Raw genomic sequence first — 13,191 nt, 5'->3', positions numbered from 1 at the left:
CAGCTGCTGCTCCCATGTCTGACTTCGCCCTGTAGTTTAACTGTCACATGCATTTGAAGTATTAAAGGGACACTATCAACTTGAAGCATGATTAATTAACATCCCCTGCCACCTGACATGCTCCACAGTTAAAAGAAATTTTATATTCTACACCTGTATACTCCTGCCAGATTTTAGGGTGTTATAATCAGTTTTCTTATTTTTTTAAAAATGGTTCTCTCTCCCCTGTGTGAAAGCATACCACAAACAGAGGAACTAATTATTTATACAGGAGAAACTATAAAACTGGTTGTACAAAAAGTGCTGGCAAATGCATAAACAAGCAGAAAAATTGAGAAAAAAGTGTATATTTTTCATTTGCAGTTACATGTCACTTGTAACAATACTATGTAAACAGTTTTCTGGCAGTAGTCTATGAGGGCTTTTTTTTATGTTGGTATTGCTTTAAATGAAGGGATGTAGTATGTTTGGGAACACCCCCCCCCCCGAGATTTTCCAGGTCTTTCCAGGATAGGGAACCAATGATATAATCTCTGCCCATTGCCCCATCTGAACCAGTGGGAAAAATATTTCAGCATTCAAAGAATTTAAATAAGGACCCCTTATTTCTTATTCCAAACCTTTATTTTACCATTGTTTTAAACTAGAACAGGTTGAAGTCTACCTTCTGCAGCCCATTGATTCATGGGAAAAGGAAAGGTTTAACAGACCTGCAGTCTAAACCTTACATTACATATGGATAGGGTGACCAGATGTCCCAATGTTATAGGGACAGTCCCGATTTTTGGATTTTTCTTATACAGGCTTCTACTACCCTCTCCCCACCCTTTCCCAATTTTTCACACTTGATGTCTGGTCACCCTACGTATGGATCTACTGGCAAAAATGCACACATGGTACATTTGTTTTAAACATAGAAGTCACAGAAACAAACAATTGCTAATTAATTACTAGTAAGATTCAGGACTAAGATCAACGTGTTTTGCCAAAGCCATTATCTAATGGTTGCCTAGCTTAGCATTTTGTTCCTTGTGGTTTTGTGTCTTTCCCCATTATCCACAAGTAAATATGTGAACTGGCATCCTGCAGTAAATCCCACATTTACAATGGTATAGCCCTATGCTACTATACTCAATCCCCACGGGGACAGCTGGGAAAGGAAGACAAGGTGAGTGAGGTAATATCTTTTATTGGACCAACTTCTGTTGGTGAGAGAGACAAGCTCTCAAGCTACACAGAGCTCTTTTTCAGCTTGGGGTAGGAAGTTCCTCTGAGGTACTTTGGAAGGTTGGCCCCTCACAGTAAAGTTTATGCATCCCTGTTCTTTTTCTCATGGGCAGCTGAGAGGGAAAAAAGCTCTTAATACCTGCCCCCTCCCTTTGTGTCCCACCAACAAGAAAACTGAACTGTAGCAGTTGGTGTTTTATTTTCATCAATGAGTCTTTAAGCCAATTGTGAGAATCCACTCTTTGAACAGGAGTCATTACAGTTCACACATGCTTAAACAATACCGCACCCCAAGATACTCTAAAATGCCTTTAAAATTTGTTTTTGGGGCAGTATAACACCTCTAATCTGTCAGTAATCTGCTGAATGGGCACGGTGGCTGTCCTAACATTCAGCTGAAATCCAAGCCTCTCTTTCTTACCCTTATTATCTTCTAAACAAATAATCACTTTTGTATTGAATGATCCATTCATCTAGCTAGCACAGAAAACTTCCTACTAGGGAAAAAAAAAAGACTTGACAAAAAGACATAGGTGCTTCTGATTGTGAGGTTGTATAGAGACTTGCAAGAGAGACTAGTACAGGGTGTCCACATTAATAATCAACTCAGTGGGTGCTGCTATGCTGTTTGCCATAATTTTGGGAAGTACTACTTCTGAAGTCCATACCGTCAACAAATTTTGGTGTATGCAGTCACTACATAGCTTATCCTGTGATGACATTCCAGGAACTATTGCCTTCTAGAGATAATAGTACTTGGAATGATGTTGAATCATGAAACTGCATCCTGGGCACCCAGGTAGGAGAAGTATTCATTGGGTGCTAGATAGTTCTTTGCTGGCATCCACCCATCTATATTAAAAACCATGAAGCAGCAGGTTGACTTGAAATACGCCATTCTAGTTTGCTGCCAGATATTCCACTGCTCATTTTAGCAGCACCATCTAAAAGGCTATTTCAGTGTCTGAAGAGGTCTGAACAAAGATGGATTCAAAGACTGCCTAGTGTCTATAATACAAATATACAAAAAGTCTGAAGATTTAATCTAGAAGGCTTTAGTTATTTGGTATAATAATGTGGAGAAGCAGCCAAGAAAACAATGACCAGAAAGTTTTCTTTTTTTACACTTATGACAGAAACTTCTCAAATGCTGCAAGGAAATCTGTGGAAGAGCTAAGCCCGTCTATGTCCAATAAATTATTCTTGCCATGAAAGTGGAATAAATCAGTCTCTTCCTCCTCTCCATTTTCATGTTCTTCTTGTCCTTCAACAAGGTTGGTCTCGGAAGTAGGAATGACAATGATACGTGGGACTGCAGTACTAATGATAGGGTCCAGGCCTCTGTTTATTTGAGTTTCCCTTTGTGAGGTATCTGAGCCTCTTCCTTTGCTGATGCTGTTCAAGCCAACGGGAAGAGAAGCTGCTTTTAAGGAACTGGTCACAAGTGCTTTAGGGGAATTCTGTAGGACTGACCTCCCAAGCAGCTTCTGCAAGTAGCTGGAGGAGAGCAAAACCTAGGGTAAAAACAACAACACTAAATCTTTAGTACCATCATTTATGCTATGATCAATGGAGAAGCACATTCTGAAACATATTAAAGCATTATTTATCCATTACTAATTTGGAACTGTATTGTACCCATTCTGCCATAAGTTTTTATGGTTACTCAGCTGCTCCAAATCAGTACAACTCCACTGGAGCAATGACAATTTACACCATCTAAGGATCTGACTGACTTCCTGTTTAAAAAAAACCTTCCAAGGAAAAAAATGATATATAAAAGGGAGAGTTTTTTTCAGGCATTCCAATAGTGACGCAGCATTTTGCTGCTGCATCAAAACTCTTTGGGGATGAAAGTAGAAACTTCCATGTGCTCACTCTTCAGAATAAAACTGAGTTTATTTCACAACACTTTCTATTCATTCTGTTCCACACAGGGTCTAATACCGCTCTTTTCGCTGTAGTATCTGAGGCTACATCTACACTGCAATAAAAGAACTGGTGCACAGGCCTAGCCGGCCCAGGTCAACTGAGTTTGGAGCATGTGGCTTGAAGTGCGGGGCTAAAAAATTGCAATGTAGATGTTCAGACTCAGGCTGGATCCTAGGCTCTGAGACCCTGTGGGTGGGGAGGATTTCAGAGCCTGAGCCTAAATGTATACACAGCTATTTTTAGACCTGCAGCCTCAGTCAGCCGACACAGGCTCTGGGACTTGATGCTGCAGGATTTTTATTGCAGTGTAGACATACCCTCAGGGTTTTAGAATAGCCTCTGCTCCCACCCTTAAGAAAGTTCTAATCCTGCATCAGATGCTTCATACATGTTTAAAATATTATTTCTCAAACATTTTAACACATGAAACCTGTCACATCCTGGAACCTTTTTTCTGTATAATGAACAAAGAAGTATCTCAGATTAAATATTTATATAGAACAGTTTGATTCTTCGTATCTTTATTTTTTTAAAATTCCATTTTCCCTGCCACAACCACAGTAACAATTTCAATAGTTGTGTCCTGAGATGTTTCCTATGTATCTTGTCTTCCCAGTAGGTGGCGCTGTAACTATAAGAAATATAGATAGTACCATATTTAACAAAAATGAGGGAAAAGAAAAATAATTCCACTTCTTTGGCTTCAGAAGCTCTTCACTTTCTATTCACTCTGATCAATCTATAATTTCATGATGACCATTTTAGTTTACCTAGGAGACTCAAAAGATCAATCCAATCATCATCAGGAGTATAAAAATCAACCACCACAAACACTAACGCTTTAAAAAATGTAAATAATAATAAAGGAAGTTTTTGCAATCAGACTAATATTTTTAAGTATAAGTAAACAGGTCTGTGTTCTTTTGGGAGAACATGTAAATCCTTTAATTAGCTCATCTGAAGAAACAGGAGGGAGAGAAAAAGACAGACTGTCCTTTTGAAAACCTATTTTATTTCCTTTTTTCCCCCCTCATAACTAGGAGCCAGAAACTCCTGAGTTCTAAACCTGGCTCTGACAATGACTCCCTCAGTGACCTTAGACATGTTGCATAACCCCTCTCCCTCAGTTTTCCCATGTCCAAAATTATGGCAATCCCTCACAGGAATGCTGTGAAGATTACTTAGTAAATGTTTTCACAACATTCTGAACATGGAAAGCGTGAAGTATTAATATTGGCTTTCCTACAATAATTGAAATGATGATTATAAAAATACTTAGTGAGAGATAGAAAGGAAGTGGTTAAAGAAAAATAGAAACCCCTCTCTGGCAAGGAGAAGCAACACTGAAAAGAAAAATATAATGAATACTTCACTCCTTTGGATATTTCTGCAAAAACTGATATAGCTCAAGGCAGAGAACAAGTCATGCTCTTTGTTTTATAAAGCATCGCATACATTTATGGTAATATACAGATCTACATATTATTAACCTTGAGTGTCTTCTTAGGTCTCCTCCTCTCAACATACATTAACTGTCTTTCTTCTTCTATTGGAGGTATTTCTCTAACACTGATAAACCATAGGACTTAAGCTCATAACATTAGTACACTGCAACATGATGGCCAAGTGTATCTTTATCTCCTTCTAGTGGCTGGACTCTGTACAAAGAGGTTTCCTGAATCTGCTAATGCCTCAGAGCTGATGAGCTAGGTTCTTGAGCTCAAACTGTTGATGCTCCTGCTTTTAGATCATGACAGCCTGATTGTAAGATATTTCACCTTTGAGCAAAAGATTTTGCATTTGTGGGAATGGGATAGGACAGGTTTGATGCTATTGTCCATCTCTCCCTCCCTTTAGGTATCACATTGGATGCCTATAACTTACACTATAACATAACAATATATTCCAATTCCATAGAAAGGATTAATAATTTTAATTTAATTATAATGATTTCTGCAGCTACAGTGATGGTCATTTTAAAGGGATGCACTCAAAGTGGACAAAACCAGAATATGACACTCCCTAAATAAACATTTTAAGGATCCCGGACACAGAAGAAAAGTCCAGTCCTCCAAACAGGGCCAGCTAGAGAATTAAAACTCCAGCTCCCCACCTGCATAAGCCATTCACCCCACATCAGAGATCTGTGTTTGTAGTGAATATGGTCGTGTGTGCACACGGCACCATCTCCCAGCTTGGTGGGCCTGGCTTGCTCGTTATAAATAACAGGGATCCTGCTCTTTAAAGTGCTAGGACAGCAGAATTCTTGTTAATTTCAACCCCTGCAGACTCACAAGAATGTAAAGAGCAGGGAGAACAGAAGAAGGGTTTAATGGGGTGACAACAAAGACATTAGAGCCAGCAAGATACCTTGCTGAACAACAGCACTGTGTTAGCCCTTGTCTTTGAAGGCTCATGGCTTTCCAAGACTAGGGGAAATTGTTAAAAAGGTACCATTTGGACTTTGGGGAGGGATAGCTCAGTGGTTTGAGCATTGGCCTGTTAAACCCATGGTTGTGAGTTCAATCCTTCAGGGGGCCACTTAGGAATCTGGGGCAAAAATCAGTACTTGGTCCTGCTAGTGAAGGGAGGGGGCTGGACTCAATGACCTTTTGAGGTCCCTTCCAGTTCTAGGAAATAGGTATCTCTCTAATTATTAGACTAGTATTAAAATATGGACCTTCAGTATGCCTATAGGTCTTCTACACTCAGTATACATTGTTTCTCTGCCATAGGTATGTCTGTAGTGCCCATCCCCATTGTATCTCAGCTAACAATATTTGCCTTTTCATCTACAGATACATGGGTACAGTAGATATTGCTATCTTTTGGGAGCGTAGGTGTGCAAAGCAGGTATGGGGACCGCCTTGTGAGATCATCGTAACTGTCTGATTAGAGCCTCATTTCACACTACCAACATAGCCTAGTCACTGTCACATGACACATCGCTTTCCTGGACCTGAGGAAAAGCTGTGTGTGGCTAGAAAGCTTGTCTCTATCACCAACAGAAGTTGGTCTGATAGAAGATACTACTTCACCCCCCTTGTCTTTCACATGTTTTAGTGTCATTCTAGATTTGATGTGTAATCATGTCATTGTAGTCCATTGCCATAGGCCATTAGTCTCATCACGCCCAGGGGCTAACACAGAAAGCACACTCTCCCAACATGCTGCACGCTCTGGGAACCATTGCCCCTGGGGTGGTAATTAGCTGCCACACTCCGGCCTTGGGTATCTCTCAGCAGCCCACTAGTAATTTTGCATTAAGCAATCTTCATCTGAATCAACTTACAAAGAAGATATCATAGGATACAATAAGTTTCCCGATCTTGACAGGATGGGCAGTTTGTTTTTTAAAAAAATGTGGAGCAGAGGAAAAGTGAGATTATTCTCTGCCTCAGAAACTTTACTATATTGATAAATACATGGACTAAATGATACTTGACCTGACTCCAACTCACAGCAAGATCAATAGTAGGTTTAAAGTGTTGCAACCAAAATCTGTTGTAGACCATCTGGTCATGCTGTCTAGACGTCTAAAGTAAGTGCCTAAAAGGTCAACTTTGTGTTTTTAGGGCAACCGGAAGACCTGATGTTGAAGTGCTCCCATTGATCTTGACAAGAGGATACGTGCTGGAAGCTACTGAGATATGCTTGTGCATGTAAGCAGCACAAAGAAGAGCTTCACACCCTGCACCTGGGACACTCAATGTGAACATTGTGAAAGCGCCTATCTGTAGCATTATAAACCACATGCCAGTGAATAGTACTGAGATCAGTAGAGTACAGGAACCCAATCGAGGGCTACTTATCAAAACTATTTGACAGCCATCCTTCGAGGACAAAAATCAGCATAGCCTCTGATTCTTCTTGTGGAGAACAGTGTGGCCAAGTTACAGTCATTAAAATAATGAATTACTATGGGTCAAAATGTCTATGAAGAAAACCTCAGATATCCTCCCCTCCACTTCTCTCTCAGGGGAAAAAAAGAGACGAGATTGAATTTGGAGTTGGGGGTGTCTGGAGGGAATCCCCTAACTCTTCTTCCTCTCCACTGTCTTAGGCGTTATGTCCAGACATGGATTTAGCAAGGGAGCTTTGAAGCAAGGTGAGGTCACCCAGTTTGGGTCCATTCCTGCCAGCAGGAACTGGACATTTCAGTCACCCAGCCCTGTGACTGAGGGTTAGTTGGAGACTTCACACTCAGGGTCCTTTCCCCACTTTCTTCTACACAGAGGGTATGAGCGTCTACTGTTTCCATGGCTTCCAAAGCCAAGGCCTAAATATAGCACCTCTATATAAAACACTAGCTGCCTTCCTCACCAAGAGACAGGAACAAACTGGAGGTCTGGGCACAGAGGGCCAGATCCTCAGCTGTTGTATATCAAAGTAGCTCCACTGATTTAAGTGGAAATATGCCAATTCACACCAGGTGAGGGTGTGGCCCAGGGTGCATGACAGAGGTGGGATTTGGCACCAAATCTCTTGCTCCCAATAGGTACTTCACTGACACCTGAGGAGCAGACCTACTCATTGTCCATACTGGCTCACCAAACTACAGAACGCTGGCCTAAGTGGTGGCACTTGATCTCTGTCATCAGTGTCTTTTTTTTGGTTTTAAAGTGATGAAACTGATTGATGTGACTTTTGCAGTGGCACCAGTGGCAGCTCCAGGCACCAGCATTCCAAGCGCATGCCTGGGGCAGCAAGCCGCGGGGGGGGGGGGGGGGCGCCTTGCCGATCCCTGCGAGGGCGGCAGTCAGGCAGCCTTCGGCGGCTTGCCTGCGGGAGGTCCGCCGGTCTCACGGATTCGGCAGCAATTTGGTGGCGGGTACGCTGAATCTGCGGGACCGGGGACCTCCCGCAGGCAAGCCGCCGAAGGCAGCCTGCCTGCTATGCTTGGGGCGGCAAAAAAGCTAGAGCTGCCCCTGAGTGGCACTAGCTGGAATGAAAGAAAGAGGATTATTCTGTCAACAGAAGAAGGTATCACACCACACTAAATTATTTAATTTACCTTGCCCAAGATTCCATAAAGCGTTAATGTTACTCTGCAGCCAGCAGCAATGTTTTATTGGGCCAGACTCCCATTTACATTAAGGCCCCTTTACACTATCCTATCAGTGTAAAAGGGCCTTAAAGTAGAAACAAATTGCATTTACACTCACTTTAAGTCCATTTTACATTGCTTGAGCAGCATACATGGGCCAAAAATGTGAATGAGGATCAGGCCCATTATTCATACAGCAGCAATGGTGCGGTGGATGCTTTCACGGATGAGAGTGGAGGTCCAGGCCTCAGAGAACATGCAACCTAAACAGATAGCACATAGATGAAGTGCAGAGATTGGATCCAAAAGCACGAGCTGACAATACCGGACAACGTGTCAGTGATGCAATCATTCTTACGCTGTTTTATTGTTTTTTTCAAAAATTATTTTCTACTGCCTGCTTTGTCAATGCTTTATAAAGGGGAGGACTAAGGTTTTCCAGCCTTGTGGACGAAATGATATGAAAGAGACACTTGGAGGAAGAGTGAGTAGATGCATTCAGGAGTAGGGAGATCAGTTTGCTGTGATTCCTGGGATAGCTTCTCACTTAAACTATGCTGTCTCTAGAAAAAGAACCGGAGATCCAGAAGGAAAGAAAGGTGACTGAATCAGGTCACCTTCTTATGGTGTATTGTTAGTTCAGTTAGACATGTCGCAGGTATCACCATGAGGAGCTGGGTACCTACAAACCTGGGAGTACTAGCCAACCTATTAGTAGGTTGGGTATTGAAAGTCTTACACCTTTGTCTACTAAAGGTGTGGCATTGGTATATTTTTCCATGTGAGTCACAGCAATACTATATCTGGAAGTCCAGTGATACTGAAGTATTGGCAAGAGCTGATTCAGGGGTGATCTGAGGTCATCTTCCGAAGTTCCACCTCTAGAAAAGTGACACTTCTGAGAAAATGACACCAAACTGCAGCAGTTTGGTTTGTAGTTTTGTTGCATCCACAAGAGATGCTCTCAGTACTCACCATCTCCAGTTTCAGTGAGAGAAGGGGGGTAAGCTGCCAGACTTCCCCACTCTCAGGGAGAAATGGGAGTTTCTCTCTCCTCTTCCCCCTCAACAAAGATAAAACATTTTTTTAATGTATACTAAAATGAGGGTGCAAAAAAAAGTAGCTTCCACTACTTCTGAATCTGACTTGAAACCCTTATTTTGTAGCAAATGGAGTCTGCCACAACATGGAGGTGAGTTCCTTAGATTTGGGAGTGGGATGAGATCAGCCAGGGCTGGAGGAGGTAAACATGCTGAGATGAAGCGGTCAGGTTCTTAAATTCATCTCCACTAATTGTGCCACAAGTCAGCATTTGATCTGGCTTTGGAATGGTAGGCTGCTTTTCCAGCAAAGGCAAAGCAGCTGGGAAAAGAGTTAAAGCATTCATAGGGCCTGTAATGGTGGGGATGGGAGAAACCTTCAAAACCACAAATACAGGTGAGGTCTTCAAGATGTATCCACCTGAGCATCAAGGTTGAATGGGTAAACCGGAGAAGACTTGCCAAAGAAAGATTATACAATAAAAACAAGAAGCAATTAAGTCCTTCTTTTACCTTTTCTTCAGTGATTGCATTGCAGCTGTGGGCCTTCAGAAGCAGTTCCCTCTTCTCCTCCTGTCTCGGACATGATGAAAAAGAGTTACTTCTGGAAGGCTGCAGTTTCTTATGAACTGGCTCCACTGGCTCAAGCTCTACGTCACTCCAAGCCTAAACACCAGGTAAGCATTATTTCAAACTGTTATATTCTTTCTAACTTTTTAAATTTTCTTTTTCATCTGCTGGTAAGCAGGTTGCTTTTGCATATAGACAAAATGAGAGTGTTCTAAAATGGGCCACATACCCAGCCCTGACGAATCCCCCATTAGACAAGAATTATTCCACATACTCTTGATTTTCAATCTTACTGCTCTCCTGGGACTTGTCTCTTTGGAAGCACAGAGCTTGTAAAACACAGTGCATCCATTTTTACCCAGACTTTTTACTCACCTTTGATCTCTGTAGTATAGTGATGCTTGTGGCACCTAAGCATTAGATATCCAGTAGCAGAGAGAGAGAGAACAGTCTGGAATGTGGGCAGTTACTTCACTTATTTTTCCTGTGCCTCACTAGGGATGGAGCTCAGTCCTGATTTGCTACAATCCAGATATTCCATTTCTGGACCTATCTTGTGCAAAGATTGCGTATCATGACAAATTATATGTTGATTTTGTGATTCGGACAAAAGGCGGAGATCAAACTGTTTTTGAAATGCACTTAAGTGAGGATTTGAAATGAGGTCCATGAAGGTGTGAAAGTAATGCATGAACATCACTGGATTACTTAGTTCCCTCAGCTATGAATAGTCTTTTCATTTTTCCTTCCTTGTATAATTAAAACTACAGATGCCATTTTATTTACATTAGAAACGGGCGCACACACAGACAAGAGAATTTGTTTGGTGAAAACAGCTACAATTCCTATTTGGTGCTGCCAACTTGTGCATTAGCAAGTGTGTTACAGAACTTCACCATGAACTGCTACCATGCAATATGCAAAAGCCACTGGGTTAAGCTTTTATTTCAAAGGGCATCTACACAGCTGCACTGAACTGGCATTTTAAAATCATGTTTCCTGTCAGTCTCTGAAAGAATAATTGCCTCTGGCAGTGTCAAATCAACACAGCACTGCATTACAACAGCAACAGCAGCAGCGGTTTTGTTTGAGACCTATAAGCAAAGGTTAGGCCAAGGCTGACACCTTTAAAGAACATTATCCCATGCCTAGAAAGGAGAATACTTTCAAAACAAAACAAAACTAAAAGACTCAACTGAGTTTACAGAAAATTAATGGTGACTAACAGAACAAAAGAAATGGCTCGCTCAGGTCAGGACATGTAAGGTGCTATAGAATGACTACAGTGAACCTCATTTAGCATCCACTGATCTACTCATCCATAAAAAGAATTTGTTGAGAGGGAAATAAAGGAGAAAATGAGAGCCAAGGAAAATGGAAAGGTGAAAGGAACAGGAGAATACGTAGGAGAGGGGAAAATAAATGAGTTAGAAGCCTTCCTTTTTTTTTAAAAAAAACTCTTATTTTATCTCCAGAAACAACATATTTCCCGTGTCACCCTTGCATAAGTGCTATGTACAACTAGTGACTTAGGCCTTGATCTAGCAAAGCACTTAAGCATGTGCTTAACTCTAAGCATGTGAGTAGTTCCAGTGACTTTGCTGGATATGTATCTTACAGCAGAAAATGTACCTGCTTTTCCTGTCAGAATGCTTTATATATTTTATACAACAGCCTAGGTTTCTGAGAATAAATTTTAATGCTTCCACAGAACCTCCAGGGCAATTACATGACCATCCATCCTCATGAGCAATACCTTAATGTATCATCCCTATAGTAAGAAGCTTCATGGCCTGTGAGTGTAAATTAGCTCAATGGGCAAAAGTTTCCACATTTTATTTACATTATAACAGAATTACTTATACTTTTTTTTTTTAACAGCTTCTGTTGCCATGGCATCTGTAGCACTGCACAATAAATACAAAAATGAGTGATTCATAGAGATGGTTCAATAAACAATTGCTGCGATGTTTCTACCATGTTAAGATCCTTCATCCTAACATAGTGACAATCAGTTAAATGCCTGGTTGAACAGGGAAGCCTTAAAATTTGCCCTGAAGGTTGAAAAACTCTGGATCACATAGACTTACAGAATTTAAGATCAGGGCCATATGAAGGAGCAAGTTCCCAAGGGATTGGTGTTCTGCAGACAATACTACTCCTGGAAAGTTCTGTTCCATTCAGCCATTGTAAAAGCATTGGAAGTAATTGTAAGTGTTGCAATGAGGCATTCAGGGAGAGGCATTCTCTCAGGTAGCCCTGACCCACACCAGCTAGTGCTTTTACAGGATAAAATGTTTGTATGCCTGCTAAAAGTTTTCATTACCTTAGCTCTGAAGCAGGAAGATTTTTTGACCACACACAAGAATCTCAAAGGGTACAGATATTCTCAGTTCAGTGTATGTGGATTTAGGGGTGTAGTTTCCTGTGGTTATGTCTGCGCTAGCGTTTTTCAGACAACTGGTGCAACTCCACTGGAATCAGCTATATATAACAGATTGCTAATGTAAGGAGGGGACAGGTTTTTACTACTTTATTGTCCTGATTTTTCAGAAGACTGAAATGTTCCCAGTGCACACTCCTAAGTTAGTTTGGCTCAGGGCAGATCTAAATGACAGAGTGATAAAATGGCTGTGTCCTGCTACCTGTAATGGTGGGAGGTTCCACCCAAACTACTAGTGTAGGCAAAGCTTTTGTGTCAAGGACAAACCGGTGTAGAATACTATCAAATACAACTCTTAGCCTGCAAAATAACAACAGGAGAAACACTGCAGGTCGGTGATGCTATGTAACTTAACTTTTAAAATATAACAACTTAGCATCTGTTATTCTTTTAAATTAAAAAGAAATTTTGCAGTAAATATATTATATAAAAGCTAGGGACAAAGGTTACCACTTATGTATTACTGAATGTATAGTTCTACAGTGAAGTAGGGCTGGCGAACAATTACCAGTAGTTGTGTTCTATTATATTGTATCTGTCACCATGATATTTGAATGCCCTCCAGGAGCGCATTTAGTGACAAGACTAAAGTATGTCACTTGTGGTTCTTGCCATATTCTTATTTATTTGTATTACGGTAGCATCTAGGAGCCCCAGTCACGAGCCAGGAAACCATTGTACTACATGCTGTACAGAAAAAACAAAATAAAACAAAACAAAACAAAAAGATAGTCCCTGACCCAAAGAGTTTACAATTGAAGTTAATAGTACTGCTGAAAGTACCTCATAAGACAGAATTTTCCATTTCAGCTGGATGGCTAACTAAAATAACTGCATGGTCTGTCTGAAAGAGTTGCAAAAGCAATGGGCTTCAGACATATCTTAATCTGGTCTAGAATTTTAAATATGACAGAGAGGTTTATTTGATTGTG

General features: G+C 41.0%; 1 protein-coding gene across 1 annotated transcript in view; it reads right to left on the bottom strand.

The window, feature by feature from the left end:
• Positions 1-829: 829 nt before the first annotated feature.
• LOC120406930 (melanopsin-like) overlaps positions 830-13,191 on the bottom strand; it is a 56,544-nt gene continuing 44,182 nt past the window's right edge. Inside the window, 2 exon segments of the mRNA XM_039542156.1 lie at positions 830-2,741; positions 9,760-9,912. Coding sequence (XP_039398090.1) covers positions 2,355-2,741; positions 9,760-9,912 — 540 coding nt within the window. The 3' untranslated portion in view covers positions 830-2,354.

This window comes from Mauremys reevesii, linkage group 5 (assembly GCF_016161935.1).
Source record: "Mauremys reevesii isolate NIE-2019 linkage group 5, ASM1616193v1, whole genome shotgun sequence".
Classification (NCBI taxonomy): domain Eukaryota; kingdom Metazoa; phylum Chordata; order Testudines; family Geoemydidae; genus Mauremys; species Mauremys reevesii.
Note: the sequence above shows the minus strand (reverse complement) of the source record. Positions and strands in the feature narration are given on the sequence as shown.